Source organism: Lethenteron reissneri, chromosome 56 (assembly GCF_015708825.2).
Source record: "Lethenteron reissneri isolate LAM-NWPU_2019-01 chromosome 56, ASM1570882v1, whole genome shotgun sequence".
Taxonomy (NCBI): Eukaryota; Metazoa; Chordata; class Hyperoartia; order Petromyzontiformes; family Petromyzontidae; genus Lethenteron; species Lethenteron reissneri.
In genome coordinates, this window is record NC_083834.1 from 2,684,034 (window position 1) to 2,706,520 (window position 22,487).

At 46.1% G+C, this 22,487-nt stretch overlaps 1 protein-coding gene across 2 annotated transcripts in view; it reads left to right on the forward strand.

Moving 5' to 3' along the window:
- The window catches only part of LOC133356968 (alpha-N-acetylneuraminide alpha-2,8-sialyltransferase-like), a 79,439-nt gene extending 70,287 nt beyond the window's left edge, over positions 1–9,152 (forward strand). For both annotated transcript variants that reach the window (XM_061574695.1, XM_061574696.1), the window contains exon 12: positions 1,370–9,152. In XM_061574695.1, the coding sequence (XP_061430679.1) occupies positions 1,370–1,699 (330 nt within the window). In that variant the 3' untranslated portion in view covers positions 1,700–9,152. The remainder of the gene's footprint in view (positions 1–1,369) is intronic.
- Positions 9,153–22,487: the final 13,335 nt, after the last annotated feature.

Here is a 22,487-nt window from a genome sequence, read left to right on the forward strand (position 1 = left end):
TGTCTACACCTCTGCCTACTCGTGTCTCCCCGTGTCTGGCAGTGTCTCCCATTTCTCTCATTGTCTCCCAGTGTCTACACCTCTGCCTCCCTGTCTCCCGTGTCTCCCAGTCTCCCAGTGTCTCCCCGTGTCTACACCCCTGCCTCCCGTGTCTTCCTGCGTCTCCCCGCGTCTCCCTTTTTGTTTCATTAATTCAATTTACTGTATGCGTAAAAACTCGCCCCCACTGGAGAGGGCATCCCAATACGTCAAAGTATAAATTAAAAGAAGGTAGTCCTCCAACCTATGTGTTGCACACTCGAAATGAAGGACGTGGGCAGGTGCTCCAAATCGAGGGCTCACACATTAATTGTGATAATCTGTAAAATTCAACAGCACGTGTGTCATACAGAAATTCTCAACCCAGTCGCCATTAACCACGTGACTGGTGTACAGGTCGGGTTACTCAATAACCCTGCCAGCCACCTACAGGCCCAACTCAGTATCGCATGCTGGTGTCCACACGAGCATTGATGTACTTCACAGCACATAAGGGACCTTCACAAAACCACACTTTACTCCATTGCTGTACGAGGAAATAATTAAAAGAGTGGTCCATTCCTAATGTGCCACGTATAAAATCAAGACGCGTATCAAAATATCGACCAGGGACCAAGACGGGCAGGTGTGCTGGTAGCACAATCAGATAGCGGTTAATACTGAAGCACCAATCAAGAGATGAGACGAACTGGGTTTGAGTCAAGGTGCAGCTTCGGCCTGTGTCTCCCCGTGTCTCCCCATGTCTCCCTGTGTCTTTCCGTGTATCCTTGTGTCTTCCCGTGTCTCCCAACTTTCCCTTGCATCTTCCCTCCTAAGTAAGTCTAAGCATTTCTTTATGAGTCCACCACCATGGTAGCTAGGAGATGTCAACTACCTCGCCTGGTGTACAGGAGGACGTGGGTTTGATCCCAACCCTGACGCCTGCTGTATATTTGCAGTTTGCGTGTCTCTCTCTCTCATCATCATAACTGTGGCAAGGAGATGTTAACTACCTCGCCTGGTATACAGGAGGTCGTGGGTTCGATCCCGACCCTGACGCCTGCTGTATATTTGGAGTTTGCGTCTCTCTCTCTCTCATCATCATCATGGTGGCGAGGAGACGTTAACTACCTCGCCTGGTATGCAGGAGGTCGTTGCATGAAAGAAGAGCAAGATAGCAGCTCAGTGGTTTCTTACGCATTGGGATCCTCAGATGGAATGCACATTAAACATTCGTACTATAACCAGCTAAAAATGGTGTAATAGTTTAAATAGACTGCGCACACTTCTACCACATTCTCCCCGTGTTTCCCAAAACATCTCCCACTCGCCCCTACCCCCCTCCCCCCAGACGAGCGTGGCCATGGACCTGTGCGACGAGGTGCATGTCTATGGCTTCTGGCCGTTCGTGCACGACCTGCCCACCCCGGTGCAGGTGAAGGAGGATGAGAGAAGGAGGAAGCCGAAGAGGAGCAGGAAGAGGAAGAAGGGGGCGCAGGCCGCCGCGGCCCCCACGGCCGCCCCTGTCGACCCACCGCAGGGCCGCCAGTTGCACCACCACTACTACGACGACCAGCAGCCCAAGAAGGTGCACTCCATGCCCAGCGAGTTCGCGGAGCTGCTGAGGCTGCACAGCCGCGGGGTGCTCCGCCTGCACGTGAACGCGTGCGGGGGTCAGTGATGGTGCCACGGTGGTGGCGGCGGTTCCCTCCAGAACCCGCATCCCCCCACATAACCCACGTTCCCCTCCAGAACCCACGTTCCCCTCCAGAACCCACGTTCTCCCACCAGAACCCACGTTCCCCTCCAGAACCCACGTTCTCCCACCAGAACCCACGTTCTCCCACCAGAACCCACGTTCTCCCACCAGAACCCACGTTCCCCACCAGAACCCACGTTCTCCCACCAGAACCCACGTTCTTCCACCAGAACCCACGTTCTCCCTCCAGAACCCACGTTCCCCACGAGATCCCACGTTCTCCCACCAGAACCCACGTTCTCCCTCCAGAACCCACGTTCTCCCTCCAGAACCCACGTTCTCCCTCCAGAACCCACGTTCCCCTCCAGAACCCACGTTCTCCCACCAGAACCCACGTTCCCCTCCAGAACTCACGTTCCCTCTCCAGAACCCAGGTTCCCCCTCCAGAACCCACGTTCCCCCCGGTACCCAGGTTTTAGATGCTTCTAGATGTTACCTACACAACAAGGCATTGGGATGCTCTGTTGGGCCCTGTGTACGCATTTCATGCACGTTATCGCGGACCGTGCTTTACCTCCTGCATTATATATTATTTATTACCTCGGCATGTTTCAATAACGCGACGTTCTTCGGGAACCGACTACTGCCTCCCGCCGCGTTGTCGGGCAGCAGGACCGTCAAATGAATGACATTCGGTATTTATTTAGAAGGTGTTTGAATATCTTAGCACAACTCCCGTTTTATTGCCAGAGAGGGTAAACACCTTTTATAATTTTTCATGCTTTGATGCTGGCACAAAAGGTATCTCATGATTTAGCTGCTCACCGCGAACTATACATGCAACAATACACGTGCATTATCCTTGTGCTGTTCGCCTTTTGGCGTTCTCTGGTCTGACACTGGTAGTGAGACCAGGCCCGAAAGAAGGCTGCTGTCTCTGGTGTAGGCCAATCCATTTCAAAGACAACGTCCATTTTTTATCAGAGCCATGTTTGTTTGCATGTTCACCACAAGTAACGTGTTTGGTTAATGCGGTGCTTTACTCCTTGGTTCAAACACCAAACAGATACCTCCTGTTTTATTGGTAGAAAGGGTAAAGCCTATTCTGATTTTTCGTACGTAATATGCCGAACTTCTTTCCTACCACCGTACGTAGCCAACCGCGCTAATAGGAGGTGTAGGGGGGAGGGAAGGACAGCAAACTAAACACAACAACAATAATTTCTAAAGGAAGGAACGTTCCAGACGGCCACAGAAACGCGTCCGAAAGCGCCGCGCGGCGACGATCCGGTGAGTGCCGTCTTCGTTCGACGGCTTGGCCAGAAGCCATCGCCGCCGCCGCTTGCGAGGATGACGAGGGAGTTCACGTGACCGACGGTATGTAGTAGTATGTAGCTATTTGACGAGATTAGCGAGGTGACGCTGAAAAGGTACGCACGGACGGGTTCGTGAACACGTGCACGCACTCACGCGTACGCACCCGCAACAATAACCACAACAACCACCACAACAACAACCACAACAACGAAAACAACCACCACAACGACAACAACAACAACCACAGCAACCACGACAGCTGTGATCCAGGGTATTTAGTCTTTCTGTTTACAATCCCCTCAATGCCCTTTCTCGCATGTAAACTTTACGATCTCCAAAGCAGGTGTGCAACTTGCGCAGATACAGAAACTTAATTTATTACTTTCTTCGCGGTGTGTAAAGGGTGATTATGATTGTTTTTCGGTGTGATCACAGTTAGCTATGCTTCATGGTGGGAAAATATATGGCAATTCTGTAATATGTACGCTTCCACGGGAATCAACTTCCCCTGTACATAGACTCAGCACTGCTCCCCATAGAGTCAACACTTACCCATCGACTCAACACTACTCATAGACTCAACACTGCTACCCATAGAGTCAACACTTACTCATAGACTCAACACTGCTCCCCATAGAGTCAACACTTCCCGTCGACTCAACGCTACTCATAGACTCAGCACTGCTACCCATAGAGTCAACACTTACTCATAGACTCAACGCTACTCATAGACTTAGCACTGCTACCCATAGAGTCAACACTTACCCATAGACTCAACACTGCTACCCATAGAGTCAACACTTCCCGTCGACTCAACGCTACTCATAGACTCAACACTGCTACCCATAGAGTCAACACTACTCATAGACTCAACGCTACTCATAGACTCAGCACTGCTACCCATAGAGTCAACACTTCCCGTCGACTCAACGCTACTCATAGACTCAACACTGCTACCCATAGAGTCAACACTTACCGTCGACTCAACACTGCCCACAGACTCAACAACTCCCCTGTACATTTTATCAATCCACCTCCTTAACCTCCTTCCATTCCTCTCTTAAATCCTCACCTTTTCTCCATCGCCCATTCCCCTTCCTCGTCCTGTCGCCCCTCTGCATGGAATCTATAATCTCGAACACTCGGCCCTAAGAGTTAGTAGCTGTAGTTTACGTGCCTTAGCCTGGCTCTCCGAAGTCGCAGCTATTTCCATCGGACATCCTCTGCAGCCGAAGCGTGCCCTTCGCATTTTATGGGCCTGAGGTGTCTTAGCACTGAACCGTCGGTAATCGTCGCACGTGCCTTAGACTGGGCCCTCTGGGCTCTCGGGCATTAACTACGAACCCCAATAATCCCGAGCAAGCGGCCTTAGTCTCACGGAGCCATTTCCACGACGACGATAGCGATATTCCATTGGAACCTCATTTGCCAGTAAAAATATGATAATTGTTTTTTTACCCTTTTATCTGGTAACAAAACTGACACCTTTTTTTTACAAGGAGTCATGTTTGCATAGACCACAATACCTGCAGTCATAATGAAAAGAAAAACATAACTCTGATAATGTAATGCACTGTCCTTGAAGTTGATTGGTCCACACCCGAGACAGCTTTTCTTAGAGCCTAGTCTCACATGGTGTTGGACCAGATGACGCCAAAAGGCGCACAACTCAAAGACAATGCACCATCAGAGTATGAGAGATTGGGGTAAGCATTTACACCATTGGATACATTATCAGAGTTATGTTTTTTGTTTGCATTATGACTGCAGGTATTGTGGTCTATGCAAACATGACTCCTTGTAAAAAAAAGGTGTCAGTTTTGTTGCCAGATAGAAGGGTAAAAAAACAATTATGATAGTGATATTTATATTCTTAGGTTTTTTCGGTAAAGTCACGTAGGTAAAACATCAAAATTAATAAAAATTAAATTAAATAAGCCAGATCTGGCTGTGACGGTCCCACCTGATGACGGAGACTTGTGTTGCCTCCGAAACGTCGTGATCTTTATTTTATTTTTATTAATTTTGATGTTTTACCTACGTGACTTTACCGAAAAAACCTAAGAATATGAATCCTTGCAGTCACGAAAGCTTCAAATCTAGAAAGAGATAGTGATATTATTTATATTGCCACCACGGAACGCTTGGAATCATTCGCGGACAGAAATGACCGCGGGGCCTTGAAGAAAGAGGTGGAGGACCTTTTAAGAATGGTGGGGATTTTAAGAAAGGGGTGGGGACCGATGACAAATAAGGGCAGGACCTTTAAGGAAGATGTGTGACCTTTAAAAAAAGGAGAGGAAGATCTCACAAAGAATGGCCTGGCGGCATTACCTGTCATACGGTCTCAATTGGTCTTTAATAAACTAGTTCCCTAGTTTATTAAAGACCAATTGAGACCGTATTGGTCACCCCGTGCCCCTTATACATCTCAGAGTTCATCCTACAAAGTCCCATCACAAGAGAGAAACACAAACAAATGGACACAATTATTTTCTTGTTTCCGGTATTGAAACGGCTGTTCTCCGTATGGACCTGAAAAACTACCTTTCCCTGTACAACAACACGGGGTTAAACCGTACGGGTTGACGGGTATGCATTTGTCTGTACGCGATTTAGCCCCAAAAAAAAATACACCTCTATCATGGATAACATTTGCTCTCAGTCCATCAACGCCAAGGCACTTGCAGGGTTGGTCCCGTGACCCTCCTCCTCCTACTGGCAGCAAGCGTGGCGCGTTCGACGGCACTTCGCGTGGCCTCGGCGTGCACGTGGCCAGGCCTGGCACAGGTCACGTGGGCGGCGCGCGTCACCACCACGTGATGGCGAATGGCGGAGGCGTTTGGCGTTTTGGTCGATGAAAAAAAGTGTACGGGCAAAAATTTGCGAAGGGATTTTTTGAGTCGATGCGCATGAAGGCGCGTGGTATGTTGTTGTTTTTTGTTGCATAACCGGTTACCGCAATAGGTGGGGTGGGGGGGAACCGGGTTAAACCGGTTAGTCGCACGCAAAAAAAATGTTGAGAGCGATAAACAAACATAGGCACGCGCGCGTGTGTGTGTTTTAGCCGGCGAAACGTGCAATGAGAATTAGTTTTATTTTTAAAATATTCTAACGTGCGGACACACACATATATATAAATGCTGTATTAGCTGGTAAATGTATATAGGGGACAGTATAGAAGCAGAGGGGAAGACAGCAAATGAAGTCTCGGCGTAGACGCGGATCGAACGATCGGATGCAACTGGGGAGGAGTAAGAGACTCGATGCGGGTTTGTTGTTGTTACTTATCTCGGACGAACACGATCCATAGACTAACATTGCCCACAGACTAACATTGCCCATAGACTAACATTGCCCATAGACTAACATTGCCCACAGACTAACATTGCCCACAGACTAACATTGCCCATAGACTAACATTGCCCACAGACTAACATTGCCCATAGACTAACATTGCCCACAGACTAACATTGCCCACAGACTAACATTGCCCATAGATGTAAATTGCCCATAGATTAATATTGCCCATGAACTATTATTGCCCATAGACTAACATTGCTCACAGACTAGCATTGCCCATAGACTAACATTGCCGATAGATGTAAATTACCCACAGACTAACATTGCCCATGAACTATTATTGCCCATAGACTAACATTGCCCATAGACTAACATTGCCCATAGACTAACATTGCCCATAGACTAACATTGCCCATAGACTAACATTGCCCATAGACTAACATTGCCCATAGATGTAAATTGCCCATAGACTAACATTGCCCATAGACTAACATTGCTCATAGACTAACATTGCCCATAGACTAACATTGCCCATAGACTAACATTGCCCATAGACTAACATGGCCCACAGAATAACATTGCCCACAGACTAACATTGCCCATAGACTAACATTGCCCATAGATTTAAATTGCCCATAGACTAGCATTGCCCACAGACTAACATTGCCCATAGACTAACATTGCCCATAGATGTAAATTGCCCATATACTAACATTGCCCATAGACTAACATTGCCCATAGATGTAAATTGCCCATAGACTAACATTGTCCATTGACTTACATTGCCCATATACTAACATTGCCCATAGACTAACATTGCCCATAGATGTAAATTGCCCATAGACTAACATTGTCCATTGACTTACATTGCCCATAGACTAACATTGCCCATCGAGTGACATTGCCCACGGAGTAATCACGGACAGCTAAATGGAAGCAAGGCGCTCACCACTGACGGAAGGAAGGCACACATATCGTGAAGGCACACATATCGTGAAGGCACACATATCGTGAAGGCACACATATCGTGAAGGCACACATATCGTGAAGGCACACATATCGTGATAACACCGTGGAGATGTCAATAAGTAGTTGCATCTACTGTTATTGATTCGCATCGATTGTTATTGATTCGCATCGATTGTTATTGATCTAAGATTCCAATAGATTTGAGTTTAAATGTGTTATTTAAAAAAAACATTACAGACCCTTTGGCCATCCACTGCTGGATGAAGGCCTCCGCCCTCCCCACGCCGTGTGAGTCATGAGGCTTGGTTGACCACACTTCACCATGCTGGTCATCCAGCGTGGGGGAGCGGTAGTGTAGCTGTTCGCGCGCTGCGCCATACAAATCCGGCGACCCGAGTTCGATGTCAGCTCACGGCCAACACCGACGGCGATTACCTGAACTGGTCCTGGGGAGACAAAGGCGGTCGGGCAGGGTGCTGGCCCACCCACCCGCTCGCGTTCCGTGCCTGCCTTCGGAGGTGCTTGCTGACAGCACTTGGCCCCACAGTCTATTTCACTGGTCAACAACTCATCGGATTCCTCCTCCTGCAGTATAACTAAATATACTGGTCAAAAAAAAAATCATTTTTTTCTGGCCTGGACTTTTGCAGCTGTTTTAGACTAATTTCAGGGTGCTGATTCCAAATCTGATCTCAGATTTGCTCTATCACATCTCATTTCTATGCTATCGGCATACCTCATTTTCATTGATTTTACCCGAAATTAACTCTGTCACTTATGATTGCAAGCTGTTGCGAGTCAGTGACTGCTTTAGTGTTAAAATACGGTGCTGTATTTTTAGGATAGTGTGTTTATAATAGAATTTTATGCAGATATACACATTTATTTAATATTTTTCTTCTGCAGTTTTTATTGAAAATGCAACATTTGATATCTCAAAAACCTGATGTGATAGACATAAACCGATGCCAGATTTGGAATCGGCACCCCAAAATTACCTTAAACCCGTTGGAATACCTTATGCCAGAAAAAGTGTGTTGACCAGTTTCATGCTTCAAATTTGAGGCTACACCGGGGGTGTGGGGGGATCTTTGTCTTCGGAGGACCGGTTCGGATTACCACTTCGCCACTGAAGTCGGCCGTGAGTGTGAATCGACCTCCCGAGTCGCGCTCACCACTGCGCCACCGCTCCCCCGGCCAATGTGTAATAAAGGTCATTGAGGCGACTTCTGGAATCCGGTCTTTATTCGCTTTTCATTACAGCACTTCTTTCACGCTGCTGACAGACAGCGTGAGAGGGATAGAGAGAGAGACGTGTGTAGCCACGTGGCAACTTGGACCCCCGCTCTCACGTGGCCTCCTCCTCCGTTCGTTCCAGTTCTGACCACGTGTTGTTCGTCTCCACCCCTATTTAATACCCGGGTCACATGGTACGTTTCCACCAATCCTGGTTAGCCTCTATGGAATATTCCAGACTCCATCGTAGGCTCCCGGGACCACGCCCCTGACTCGTCTCCCCATTGGCTGTGGCCAAAGCCAGCAGAACCAATCCTCTACAAACACTGACAGAGCCAATCATCGTGACGAGTTGTAATCCGTCAACGACCCAGATATAACCTCACATTACAAATGCAAAGACCTCGAGGATTTTTTGTGACGCCACCCACCTCCATCGCCCAGTCACTCGAGGTCGCTCCACTGACAATGTGAATTGTTTTGTAGATTCATTGACTCGCGTTACTTCGCCGTGAGATGATAACGACGAGCGCTGTGTTTACGTTTGTGTGTGTGTTTGTACAATTGTGGGATCACTTATCCAGTGGGAAAATAAAGGGTGGTCGTTTTATCAACTTCCCCACTTCTCATTCATTCCGCACTTTGTTTAACCATTATATAGCATTCACTATTACCACCACCAACTACCAACAAGACAAAGATCCCCCGTTTAGCCAGCACCACGCCCGGCAGCCTTTGTCTCCCCAGTGGCGATGTTTATGACACACCGCACCAGGTGCTCATCTGAGGCTGAGTCGACCTGGGGGATGCCCAGGACCGGTTCAGATAATAATCGTCACTGGTGTTGGCCGTGAGCGGGAATCGAACTCGGGTTTGCCGGGTTCGTAGTGCAACGCGCTAACCCGCTACGTGGCCGTCCATAAATGACGTCACGCGATTTTGGACAATTTTTTACCCCCCTCCCTCGTCACACGGCGTCACAACAAGTCAGACCCCCCCCCTTCAAATATGACGTCACAAAGCTCTGCCCCACCCCCAAAACCATATTTCCACTTTGAAAATAAAACATGCTTCAAATCGCTTTAAACTGTCATTGTAGTGCGTATTCAATGTGGCGCCGCACTCTGATGTTGTAGGAGTGTTGTTATAACAATTAGTGTTGTTATAACAATTCTATATTTATTTAAAATTGCGCATTTTGATGTGACGTTACATTTCTCACCCCCCACCCCTCGTCACACATCGTCACAAATGTCTGACCCCACCCCCACAACCCCCCATGGGAGGGGGTAAGCTACCATTCCTGGATGTTATGTTTGAGAAGAGACCTGATGGCTCGTTGGGACACTCTGTCTACTGGAAAGCCACCCACACAGATTCCTATTGGAAACCTGATTCCCACCACCATCCGACACAGAAGAATTCCCTCATCAAAACACTTCACCATAGGGCCCACTGCATTTCTGACCAACACCACCTAACCAGTGAACTGGAACATGCACAACAGGCCCTCAAGATGAATGGGTACTCGGACCATATTATTCGCAAAGCTGTGTCTCCAACCAGGGAGAAACAACCCCCTGAGACGCCGATCAAAACCATCAAGATCCAGGTCCGATTCAGTACAGTACACAAAATCCATGATCTAATCCCATCAGTGAAGGATGTCATTCCTGACATGCAATATCCTGGAGTCTACAAACTAAGTTGCAGATTTTTCGATTTAAAGCTTTCGTGACTGCAGGGATTCATCTTCTTGGTTCTTTCGGTAAAGTCACGTAGAAGGGAAATAATAAAGTAATAAAAATTAAACATAATAAAATACAATTCTCACGACGTTTCGGCCCTGTTCTTCACCTGAGGACGGCTGCTTGCGTTGTGGCCAAAACGTCGTGAGAATTGTATTTTATTATATTTTATTTTTATTATTTTATTCTATCCCTTCTACGTGACTTTACCGACAGAACCAAGAAGATAAGTTGCACATGTGGGTGTTATATTGGGGAAACGAAACGACATATCTCGGACCGTGTTCGCGAGCACAAGTCAGATCTGAAACAGGGCAGAACTAATACCTCCGCCCTGGCTGACCATTGCTTTCACGCTGAGGGCTCTCATGATATTGTTTTTTTCCAAGACCAAGGTACTCTGCAAACCTTCGGGCTACTATAAAAGGTTTGTTCATGAAGCCATCCAGATATATAAACATAGATAAAACTTCAACCGAGAGGATGGATACAAATTGAGCAATCATTGGAAGGATGTTATTAACCAGGGAAAACCTTAACTATATTCTTAGGTTTTTTTCGGTAAAGTCACGTAGGTAAAAAATTAAAATTAATAAAAGTAAAATATATTTTTTCAATATTTTTTTATTATTATTTTTTTACTTTTATTTTATTCTTTACCTACGTGACTTTACCAAAAAAAATCTAAGAATATGAATCCTTGCAGTCACGAAAGCTTCAAATCTAATAAACCTTAGCTGCTTTATGGCGTTGCCTTCATATCCGCATCTCCAGTTTCTTCAGCCTCCCACTCCCAGCCCCGCTCACTTCTCCCCTCCCCCCGGCATTTTGTCGTGATCGTGCCTTGCCCGCCCTGTAATCCCTCGAGCTTGCAGCACTCCACTCCCCCTACCCTACACCAGAGGTCGCAAACGGGTTTTGATTCCTTACCCGTACCCATACCCGGCCGCACCAGGGTCGAAAATGGGTACCCGTACCCGTACCCGGCCAGGTACGGGTACCCGTTCCCTACCCGTACCCGTACCCTACCCGAAATGAGTGACTAACGGTTACTCTCCGGTGACTCACGGCCTACCCGTACCCGTACCCGGCCGCACCAGGGTCGCAAACGGCTACCCGTACCCGTACCCGGCCGGGTACGGGTAGCCGGGTATCGGGTAGGGTACGGGTATCGGGTACCCGGTTGCGACCTCTACCCTACACCCCCCTCTCTATCTTTCCTCCCTGGCTCCTCTGACCTATACAGCCTCTTGTCACAGCAGCCCTTTTGCCCACTTCAGCAATTGTTTCTCGCGTGGTTGTCCCACCTGATGACGGACGCTTGTGTTGCGCCCGAAACGTCGTGATTTAATTCAATTTATTTTATACCTACGTGACTTTAGCGAAAGAACCAGATCTCATTGTTTAACATTGAATCCGGTTCCTATTGTTCAACTTTCAATGCAGATGTCATTGTTTAACACCTTTATACAAGGCATCATGTTTGCAATAACCACAACACAAGCAGTCAAAATGCAAACAAAAAGAAACAACTCTGATAATGTCATCTGGTCCAACACCAATGGAGACTAGGCTCTAAGAAAAGCTGTTTCGGGTGTGGACCAATCAACTTCAAGGACAGTGCATATCATTATCATTATCAGAGTTGTTTATTTTTGTTTGCATTTTAACTGCTTGTGTTGTGGTTATTGCAAACATGATGCCTTGTATAAAGGTGTCAGTTTTTGTACCAGTTGAAAGGGTAAAAACCTATTACTATTTTTCGATTTAAAGCTTTCGTGACTGCAGGGATTCATCTTCTTGGTTCTTTCGGTAAAGTCACGTAGAATGGAAATAATAAAATAATAAAATTAAAACATAATAAAATAATAAAATAATAAAAATAAAACATAATAAAACAATTCTCACGACGTTTCGGCCACAACGCAAGCAGCCGTCCTCAGGTGAAAACCAGGTCCGTCGAGGCGACAGAGTCTGAATGAAACAGCACACGGGCTTAGAGCATATATATAAGCTGGGCGCATTGACAAAGGAATTTGCATATCAACAGGAATTTAGCATATTTATGGGAAATGCAGGAATGTAATTAGTACTGCATATGCATGTGCATTATGCAGGATTAACAGCATCAAAGGGAGCTGCAGTTACTGCTGCTGCAGCAGTTTCTGCTGCTGCTGCAGTTGCTGCTGCTGCTGCAGTTGCTGCTGCTGCTGCACTTGCTGCTGCTGCTGCACTTGCTGCTGCTGCTGCACTTGCTGCTGCTGCTGCACTTGCTGCTGCTGCTGCACTTGCTGCTGCTGCTGCAGTTGCTGCCTTATCCATTTTAATATAACACTATGTATTATTCTACCCACCCTAATGTGTATCATACTGCTATATGTTTACTGTACAATTACGACACCATACATTACTCTGCACACTGCACCATGCCAGTGAGTGGAACGCGGTCTGAAAGTCACCGTTAACGTGAACACAATCAGTTAAGATCCGAAATGGTTTATTACGTCCTTCCAATGATTGCTAAGCCAGAATCCATCTTCTCGGTTGAAATTGTCTCTGTGTTTGTATATGTGGATCGCCTCATGAACGAATCTCTCATGATAGCCAGATGGCTTGCAGAGAACCTCTGTCTTGGAGAAGTCAATGTCATGTGAGCCCACTGAATTGTAACAGTGATCTGCCACGGCTGAGGTGTTTGTCCTACCGTGTTTCAGGTCTGCCTTATGTTCACGGATGCGGTCCGAGACATGTCGTTTGGTTTCTCCAATGTAACTGCTACCACAGAGGCAACTTAGTTTGTAGACGCCAGGGTACTGTATGTCTGGAACCACATCTTTTACAGACGGGACCAGATCACGGATTTTATGTACTGTGTTGAATCGGACCTGGATCTTGTGTTTAATCAGGATTTTGGAGATCTTTTTTGTGACCCCAGCAATGTAGGGTAAGGTGATGGTCTTGAAAGGCTCCTCAACAGGATCCTTCTTGATGGTTGGAGTGATGGCTTTGCGGATTGTGTAGTCGGAGTAACCATTAGCCTTAAGAGCTTGGCGTACGTGTTTGAGTTCACTGGAAATGTGTTCATGGTCGGAGATGCATTGGGCTCTATGATATAGAGTCTTGATGAGGGAATTCTTCTGGGATGGATGGTGGTGGGAATCCGGTTTTAGATAAGCATCCGTGTGGGTGGCTTTCCTGTAGACAGAGTGGCTCATTGAACCATCAGGTCTCCTTTTGATTAGGACATCCAAAAAGGGTAGCTTGCCATCATTTTCGACTTCCATGGTGAATCTGATGGCTGGGTGTATGGAATTGATGTGGTCGAGAAATTGGTCTAGAGCAGGCCGGCCATGTGGCCAGATGACAAAAGTGTCGTCTACGTACCTCTTCCATAAGGTCGGGCGTAGAGTGGCAGTCTGGATGGCGTCCGTCTCAAATTTCTCCATGAAGATGTTGGCTACAACCGGAGATAGGGGGGAGCCCATTGGGGTGCCCTCAATTTGCTTGTAGAAGGTTCCATTCCAGGTGAAGTATGTATTGGTTAAGCAGTGTCTCACCAGGGGGGGTACCCCAGCATTCAGTCCTTGATGAACCAAGTCTTCAATGATTGCGATGGTGTCAGGCACAGGCACCTTGGTGAACAAGGAAACCACATCAAAACTGACAAGCAGGTCGTCTGGGGACAGGGCAATCCCCTTGATTGTCGATACCAGGTCAGTAGAGTTTAGTACTGCAGAGGTGGTTTTTCCAGTGAAAGGCCGTAGGATTTCGGACAAAAAACGAGCCAGTTTGTAAGTGGGGGAGTTGATAGTAGAGACAATGGGACGAAGAGGTGTATCTTCTTTATGTATCTTTGGCAAGCCGTACAATCTTGGTGGCCTGGCTGCAGAAGGTTTCAACGAGAACTGTTTGGTCTGATCAATTAATGCGGTTGAAGCAGAAATGATGTTGTTGGTTTTGGAGACGAGGCTGTTGGTGGGGTCTCTTTTTATTTTTGTATAGCTGCCATCGTTGAGTAGTTCTTGAATTTTGTTGTTGTATTCTATTTTGTCCATGATGACAGTGGCATTGCCTTTGTCGGCTGAGAGGATGACAATGTCATCCCTCTTTTTTAATTGAGCTAATTCAAAACGCTCATCTTTGCTGATGTTGCTAGCTGGCATCTTAGCGTTTTTGAGGGTTACAGAGATTTCAGATCTTGCTACGTCTGCAGCGATGTGACTCAAGCCCTTGAGAGCTACATCTACTCGAGCAATTATATCATTAACTGGTATGTGTCTAGGTGTGACTGCAAAGTTTAGTCCTTTAGCTAAAACGGATTTCAAACCTTCAGAAATAGGACTGTTACTGCGATTAATTACGACTTTGTTAACATCTAGCTTTTCAATGTGTGGGTCCGGTTTCTTGTTTGAGAGGCGGTTGAATTTGGAAATCAAGTTGTCCTTACATTTAGTCGACATAGCGGCAGCTGAAGAGGCAGTCATTTTTTCCACATGTTCCCAATCCGATGTGGACATTGTTACACTCAAAGATAAGTGTGATTTGTAGAGTGTCTTGTCTAACTGATCTAGTTCGGTGCGCGTAAGTCTGATTTTCTCTGAGATAAGAGCTAAACTAGTTCTAGACAGAATTCGTTTCGCATTAGAAGAAGTTACAGCAGCAGATGTTAGTGTAAATGCGTTTGGTATTACCTTAGAGTCGCGGCATCTCTTCAGAAAGGTGAGAGACTCGATTAGCTGAGCCTTCTTATCCCGGAGCTTGTTGAAGGATCTCAAAGTTATGTGGAAACCCTCCCCGTAGAGGCGGTTAAATTTCGATTTAAAGCTTTCGTGACTGCAGGGATTCATATTCTTGGTTCTTTCGGTAAAGTCACGTAGAAGGGAAGTAATAAAATAATAAAAATAAAACATAATAAAACAATTCTCACGACGTTTCGGCCACAACGCAAGCAGCCGTCCTCAGGTGAAAACCAGGTCCGTCGAGGCGACAGAGTCTGAATGAAACAGCACACGAGCTTGGAGCATATATATAAGCTGGGCGCATTGACAAAGGAATTTGCATATCAAAAGGAATTTAGCATATTTATGGGAAATGCAGGAATGTGATTAGTACTGCATATGCATGTGCATTATGCAGGATTAACAGCATCAAAGGGAGCTGCAGTTACTGCTGCTGCAGCAGTTGCTGCTGCTGCTGCAGTTTCTGCTGCTGCTGCAGTTGCTGCTGCTGCTGCAGTTGCTGCTGCTGCTGCAGTTGCTGCTGCTGCTGCACTTGCTGCTGCTGCTGCACTTGCTGCTGCTGCTGCAGTTACTGCCTTATCCATTTTAATATAACACTATGTATTATTCTACCCACCCTAATGTGTATCATACTGCTATATGTTTACTGTACAATTACGACACCATACATTACTCTGCACACTGCACCATGCCAGTGAGTGGAACGCGGTCTGAAAGTCACCGTAAACGTGAACACAATCAGTTAAGATCCGAAATGGTTTATTACGTCCTTCCAATGATTGCTAAGCCAGAATCCATCTTCTCGGTTGAAATTGTCTCTGTGTTTGTATATGTGGATCGCCTCATGAACGAATCTCTCATGATAGCCAGATGGCTTGCAGAGAACCTCTGTCTTGGAGAAGTCAATGTCATGTGAGCCCACTGAATTGTAACAGTGATCTGCCACGGCTGAGGTGTTTGTCCTACCGTGTTTCAGGTCTGCCTTATGTTCACGGATGCGGTCCGAGACATGTCGTTTGGTTTCTCCAATGTAACTGCTACCACAGAGGCAACTTAGTTTGTAGACGCCAGGGTACTGTATGTCTGGAACCACATCTTTTACAGACGGGACCAGATCACGGATTTTATGTACTGTGTTGAATCGGACCTGGATCTTGTGTTTAATCAGGATTTTGGAGATCTTTTTTGTGACCCCAGCAATGTAGGGTAAGGTGATGGTCTTGAAAGGCTCCTCAACAGGATCCTTCTTGATGGTTGGAGTGATGGCTTTGCGGATTGTGTAGTCGGAGTAACCATTAGCCTTAAGAGCTTGGCGTACGTGTTTGAGTTCACTGGAAATGTGTTCATGGTCGGAGATGCATTGGGCTCTATGATATAGAGTCTTGATGAGGGAATTCTTCTGGGATGGATGGTGGTGGGAATCCGGTTTTAGATAAGCATCCGTGTGGGTGGCTTTCCTGTAGACAGAGTGGCTCATTGAACCATCAGGTCTCCTTTTGATTAGGACATCCAAAAAGGGTAGCTTGCCATCATTTTCGACTTCCATGGTGAATCTGATGGCTGGGTGTATGGAATTGATGTGGTCGAGAAATTGGTCTAGAGCAGGCCGGCCATGTGGCCAGATGACAAAAGTGTCGTCTACGTACCTCTTCCATAAGGTCGGGCGTAGAGTGGCAGTCTGGATGGCGTCCGTCTCAAATTTCTCCATGAAGATGTTGGCTACAACCGGAGATAGGGGGGAGCCCATTGGGGTGCCCTCAATTTGCTTGTAGAAGGTTCCATTCCAGGTGAAGTATGTATTGGTTAAGCAGTGTCTCACCAGGGGGGGTACCCCAGCATTCAGTCCTTGATGAACCAAGTCTTCAATGATTGCGATGGTGTCAGGCACAGGCACCTTGGTGAACAAGGAAACCACATCAAAACTGACAAGCAGGTCGTCTGGGGACAGGGCAATCCCCTTGATTGTCGATACCAGGTCAGTAGAGTTTAGTACTGCAGAGGTGGTTTTTCCAGTGAAAGGCCGTAGGATTTCGGACAAAAAACGAGCCAGTTTGTAAGTGGGGGAGTTGATAGTAGAGACAATGGGACGAAGAGGTGTATCTTCTTTATGTATCTTTGGCAAGCCGTACAATCTTGGTGGCCTGGCTGCAGAAGGTTTCAACGAGAACTGTTTGGTCTAATCAATTAATGCGGTTGAAGCAGAAATGATGTTGTTGGTTTTGGAGACGAGGCTGTTGGTGGGGTCTCTTTTTATTTTTGTATAGCTGCCATCGTTGAGTAGTTCTTGAATTTTGTTGTTGTATTCTATTTTGTCCATGATGACAGTGGCATTGCCTTTGTCGGCTGAGAGGATGACAATGTCATCCCTCTTTTTTAATTGAGCTAATTCAAAACGCTCATCTTTGCTGATGTTGCTAGCTGGCATCTTAGCGTTTTTGAGGGTTACAGAGATTTCAGATCTTGCTACGTCTGCAGCGATGTGACTCAAGCCCTTGAGAGCTACATCTACTCGAGCAATTATATCATTAACTGGTATGTGTCTAGGTGTGACTGCAAAGTTTAGTCCTTTAGCTAAAACGGATTTCAAACCTTCAGAAATAGGACTGTTACTGCGATTAATTACGACTTTGTTAACATCTAGCTTTTCAATGTGTGGGTCCGGTTTCTTGTTTGAGAGGCGGTTGAATTTGGAAATCAAGTTGTCCTTACATTTAGTCGACATAGCGGCAGCTGAAGAGGCAGTCATTTTTTCCACATGTTCCCAATCCGATGTGGACATTGTTACACTCAAAGATAAGTGTGATTTGTAGAGTGTCTTGTCTAACTGATCTAGTTCGGTGCGCGTAAGTCTGATTTTCTCTGAGATAAGAGCTAAACTAGTTCTAGACAGAATTCGTTTCGCATTAGAAGAAGTTACAGCAGCAGATGTTAGTGTAAATGCGTTTGGTATTACCTTAGAGTCGCGGCATCTCTTCAGAAAGGTGAGAGACTCGATTAGCTGAGCCTTCTTATCCCGGAGCTTGTTGAAGGATCTCAAAGTTATGTGGAAACCCTCCCCGTAGAGGCGGTTAAATTTCGATTTAAAGCTTTCGTGACTGCAGGGATTCATATTCTTGGTTCTTTCGGTAAAGTCACGTAGAAGGGAAGTAATAAAATAATAAAAATAAAACATAATAAAACAATTCTCACGACGTTTCGGCCACAACGCAAGCAGCCGTCCTCAGGTGAAAACCAGGTCCGTCGAGGCGACAGAGTCTGAATGAAACAGCACACGAGCTTGGAGCATATATATAAGCTGGGCGCATTGACAAAGGAATTTGCATATCAAAAGGAATTTAGCATATTTATGGGAAATGCAGGAATGTGATTAGTACTGCATATGCATGTGCATTATGCAGGATTAACAGCATCAAAGGGAGCTGCAGTTACTGCTGCTGCAGCAGTTGCTGCTGCTGCTGCAGTTTCTGCTGCTGCTGCAGTTGCTGCTGCTGCTGCAGTTGCTGCTGCTGCTGCAGTTGCTGCTGCTGCTGCACTTGCTGCTGCTGCTGCACTTGCTGCTGCTGCTGCAGTTACTGCCTTATCCATTTTAATATAACACTATGTATTATTCTACCCACCCTAATGTGTATCATACTGCTATATGTTTACTGTACAATTACGACACCATACATTACTCTGCACACTGCACCATGCCAGTGAGTGGAACGCGGTCTGAAAGTCACCGTAAACGTGAACACAATCAGTTAAGATCCGAAATGGTTTATTACGTCCTTCCAATGATTGCTAAGCCAGAATCCATCTTCTCGGTTGAAATTGTCTCTGTGTTTGTATATATGGATCGCCTCATGAACGAATCTCTCATGATAGCCAGATGGCTTGCAGAGAACCTCTGTCTTGGAGAAGTCAATGTCATGTGAGCCCACTGAATTGTAACAGTGATCTGCCACGGCTGAGGTGTTTGTCCTACCGTGTTTCAGGTCTGCCTTATGTTCACGGATGCGGTCCGAGACATGTCGTTTGGTTTCTCCAATGTAACTGCTACCACAGAGGCAACTTAGTTTGTAGACGCCAGGGTACTGTATGTCTGGAACCACATCTTTTACAGACGGGACCAGACTTACGCGCACCGAACTAGATCAGTTAGACAAGACACTCTACAAATCACACTTATCTTTGAGTGTAACAATGTCCACATCGGATTGGGAACATGTGGAAAAAATGACTGCCTCTTCAGCTGCCGCTATGTCGACTAAATGTAAGGACAACTTGATTTCCAAATTCAACCGCCTCTCAAACAAGAAACCGGACCCACACATTGAAAAGCTAGATGTTAACAAAGTCGTAATTAATCGCAGTAACAGTCCTATTTCTGAAGGTTTGAAATCCGTTTTAGCTAAAGGACTAAACTTTGCAGTCACACCTAGACACATACCAGTTAATGATATAATTGCTCGAGTAGATGTAGCTCTCAAGGGCTTGAGTCACATCGCTGCAGACGTAGCAAGATCTGAAATCTCTGTAACCCTCAAAAACGCTAAGATGCCAGCTAGCAACATCAGCAAAGATGAGCGTTTTGAATTAGCTCAATTAAAAAAGAGGGATGACATTGTCATCCTCTCAGCCGACAAAGGCAATGCCACTGTCATCATGGACAAAATAGAATACAACAACAAAATTCAAGAACTACTCAACGATGGCAGCTATACAAAAATAAAAAGAGACCCCACCAACAGCCTCGTCTCCAAAACCAACAACATCATTTCTGCTTCAACCGCATTAATTGATCAGACCAAACAGTTCTCGTTGAAACCTTCTGCAGCCAGGCCACCAAGATTGTACGGCTTGCCAAAGATACATAAAGAAGATACACCTCTTCGTCCCATTGTCTCTACTATCAACTCCCCCACTTACAAACTGGCTCGTTTTTTGTCCGAAATCCTACGGCCTTTCACTGGAAAAACCACCTCTGCAGTACTAAACTCTACTGACCTGGTATCGACAATCAAGGGGATTGCCCTGTCCCCAGACGACCTGCTTGTCAGTTTTGATGTGGTTTCCTTGTTCACCAAGGTGCCTGTGCCTGACACCATCGCAATCATTGAAGACTTGGTTCATCAAGGACTGAATGCTGGGGTACCCCCCCTGGTGAGACACTGCTTAACCAATACATACTTCACCTGGAATGGAACCTTCTACAAGCAAATTGAGGGCACCCCAATGGGCTCCCCCCTATCTCCGGTTGTAGCCAACATCTTCATGGAGAAATTTGAGACGGACGCCATCCAGACTGCCACTCTACGCCCGACCTTATGGAAGAGGTACGTAGACGACACTTTTGTCATCTGGCCACATGGCCGGCCTGCTCTAGACCAATTTCTCGACCACATCAATTCCATACACCCAGCCATCAGATTCACCATGGAAGTCGAAAATGATGGCAAGCTACCCTTTTTGGATGTCCTAATCAAAAGGAGACCTGATGGTTCAATGAGCCACTCTGTCTACAGGAAAGCCACCCACACGGATGCTTATCTAAAACCGGATTCCCACCACCATCCATCCCAGAAGAATTCCCTCATCAAGACTCTATATCATAGAGCCCAATGCATCTCCGACCATGAACACATTTCCAGTGAACTCAAACACGTACGCCAAGCTCTTAAGGCTAATGGTTACTCCGACTACACAATCCGCAAAGCCATCACTCCAACCATCAAGAAGGATCCTGTTGAGGAGCCTTTCAAGACCATCACCTTACCCTACATTGCTGGGGTCACAAAAAAGATCTCCAAAATCCTGATTAAACACAAGATCCAGGTCCGATTCAACACAGTACATAAAATCCGTGATCTGGTCCCGTCTGTAAAAGATGTGGTTCCAGACATACAGTACCCTGGCGTCTACAAACTAAGTTGCCTCTGTGGTAGCAGTTACATTGGAGAAACCAAACGACATGTCTCGGACCGCATCCGTGAACATAAGGCAGACCTGAAACACGGTAGGACAAACACCTCAGCCGTGGCAGATCACTGTTACAATTCAGTGGGCTCACATGACATTGACTTCTCCAAGACAGAGGTTCTCTGCAAGCCATCTGGCTATCATGAGAGATTCGTTCATGAGGCGATCCACATATACAAACACAGAGACAATTTCAACCGAGAAGATGGATTCTGGCTTAGCAATCATTGGAAGGACGTAATAAACCATTTCGGATCTTAACTGATTGTGTTCACGTTTACGGTGACTTTCAGACCGCGTTCCACTCACTGGCATGGTGCAGTGTGCAGAGTAATGTATGGTGTCGTAATTGTACAGTAAACATATAGCAGTATGATACACATTAGGGTGGGTAGAATAATACATAGTGTTATATTAAAATGGATAAGGCAGTAACTGCAGCAGCAGCAGCAAGTGCAGCAGCAGCAGCAAGTGCAGCAGCAGCAACTGCAGCAGCAGCAGCAACTGCAGCAGCAGCAGCAACTGCAGCAGCAGCAGAAACTGCAGCAGCAGCAGCAACTGCTGCAGCAGCAGTAACTGCAGCTCCCTTTGATGCTGTTAATCCTGCATAATGCACATGCATATGCAGTACTAATCACATTCCTGCATTTCCCATAAATATGCTAAATTCCTTTTGATATGCAAATTCCTTTGTCAATGCGCCCAGCTTATATATATGCTCCAAGCTCGTGTGCTGTTTCATTCAGACTCTGTCGCCTCGACGGACCTGGTTTTCACCTGAGGACGGCTGCTTGCGTTGTGGCCGAAACGTCGTGAGAATTGTTTTATTATGTTTTATTTTTATTATTTTATTACTTCCCTTCTACGTGACTTTACCGAAAGAACCAAGAATATGAATCCCTGCAGTCACGAAAGCTTTAAATCGAAATTTAACCGCCTCTACGGGGAGGGTTTCCACATAACTTTGAGATCCTTCAACAAGCTCCGGGATAAGAAGGCTCAGCTAATCGAGTCTCTCACCTTTCTGAAGAGATGCCGCGACTCTAAGGTAATACCAAACGCATTTACACTAACATCTGCTGCTGTAACTTCTTCTAATGCGAAACGAATTCTGTCTAGAACTAGTTTAGCTCTTATCTCAGAGAAAATCAGACTTACGCGCACCGAACTAGATCAGTTAGACAAGACACTCTACAAATCACACTTATCTTTGAGTGTAACAATGTCCACATCGGATTGGGAACATGTGGAAAAAATGACTGCCTCTTCAGCTGCCGCTATGTCGACTAAATGTAAGGACAACTTGATTTCCAAATTCAACCGCCTCTCAAACAAGAAACCGGACCCACACATTGAAAAGCTAGATGTTAACAAAGTCGTAATTAATCGCAGTAACAGTCCTATTTCTGAAGGTTTGAAATCCGTTTTAGCTAAAGGACTAAACTTTGCAGTCACACCTAGACACATACCAGTTAATGATATAATTGCTCGAGTAGA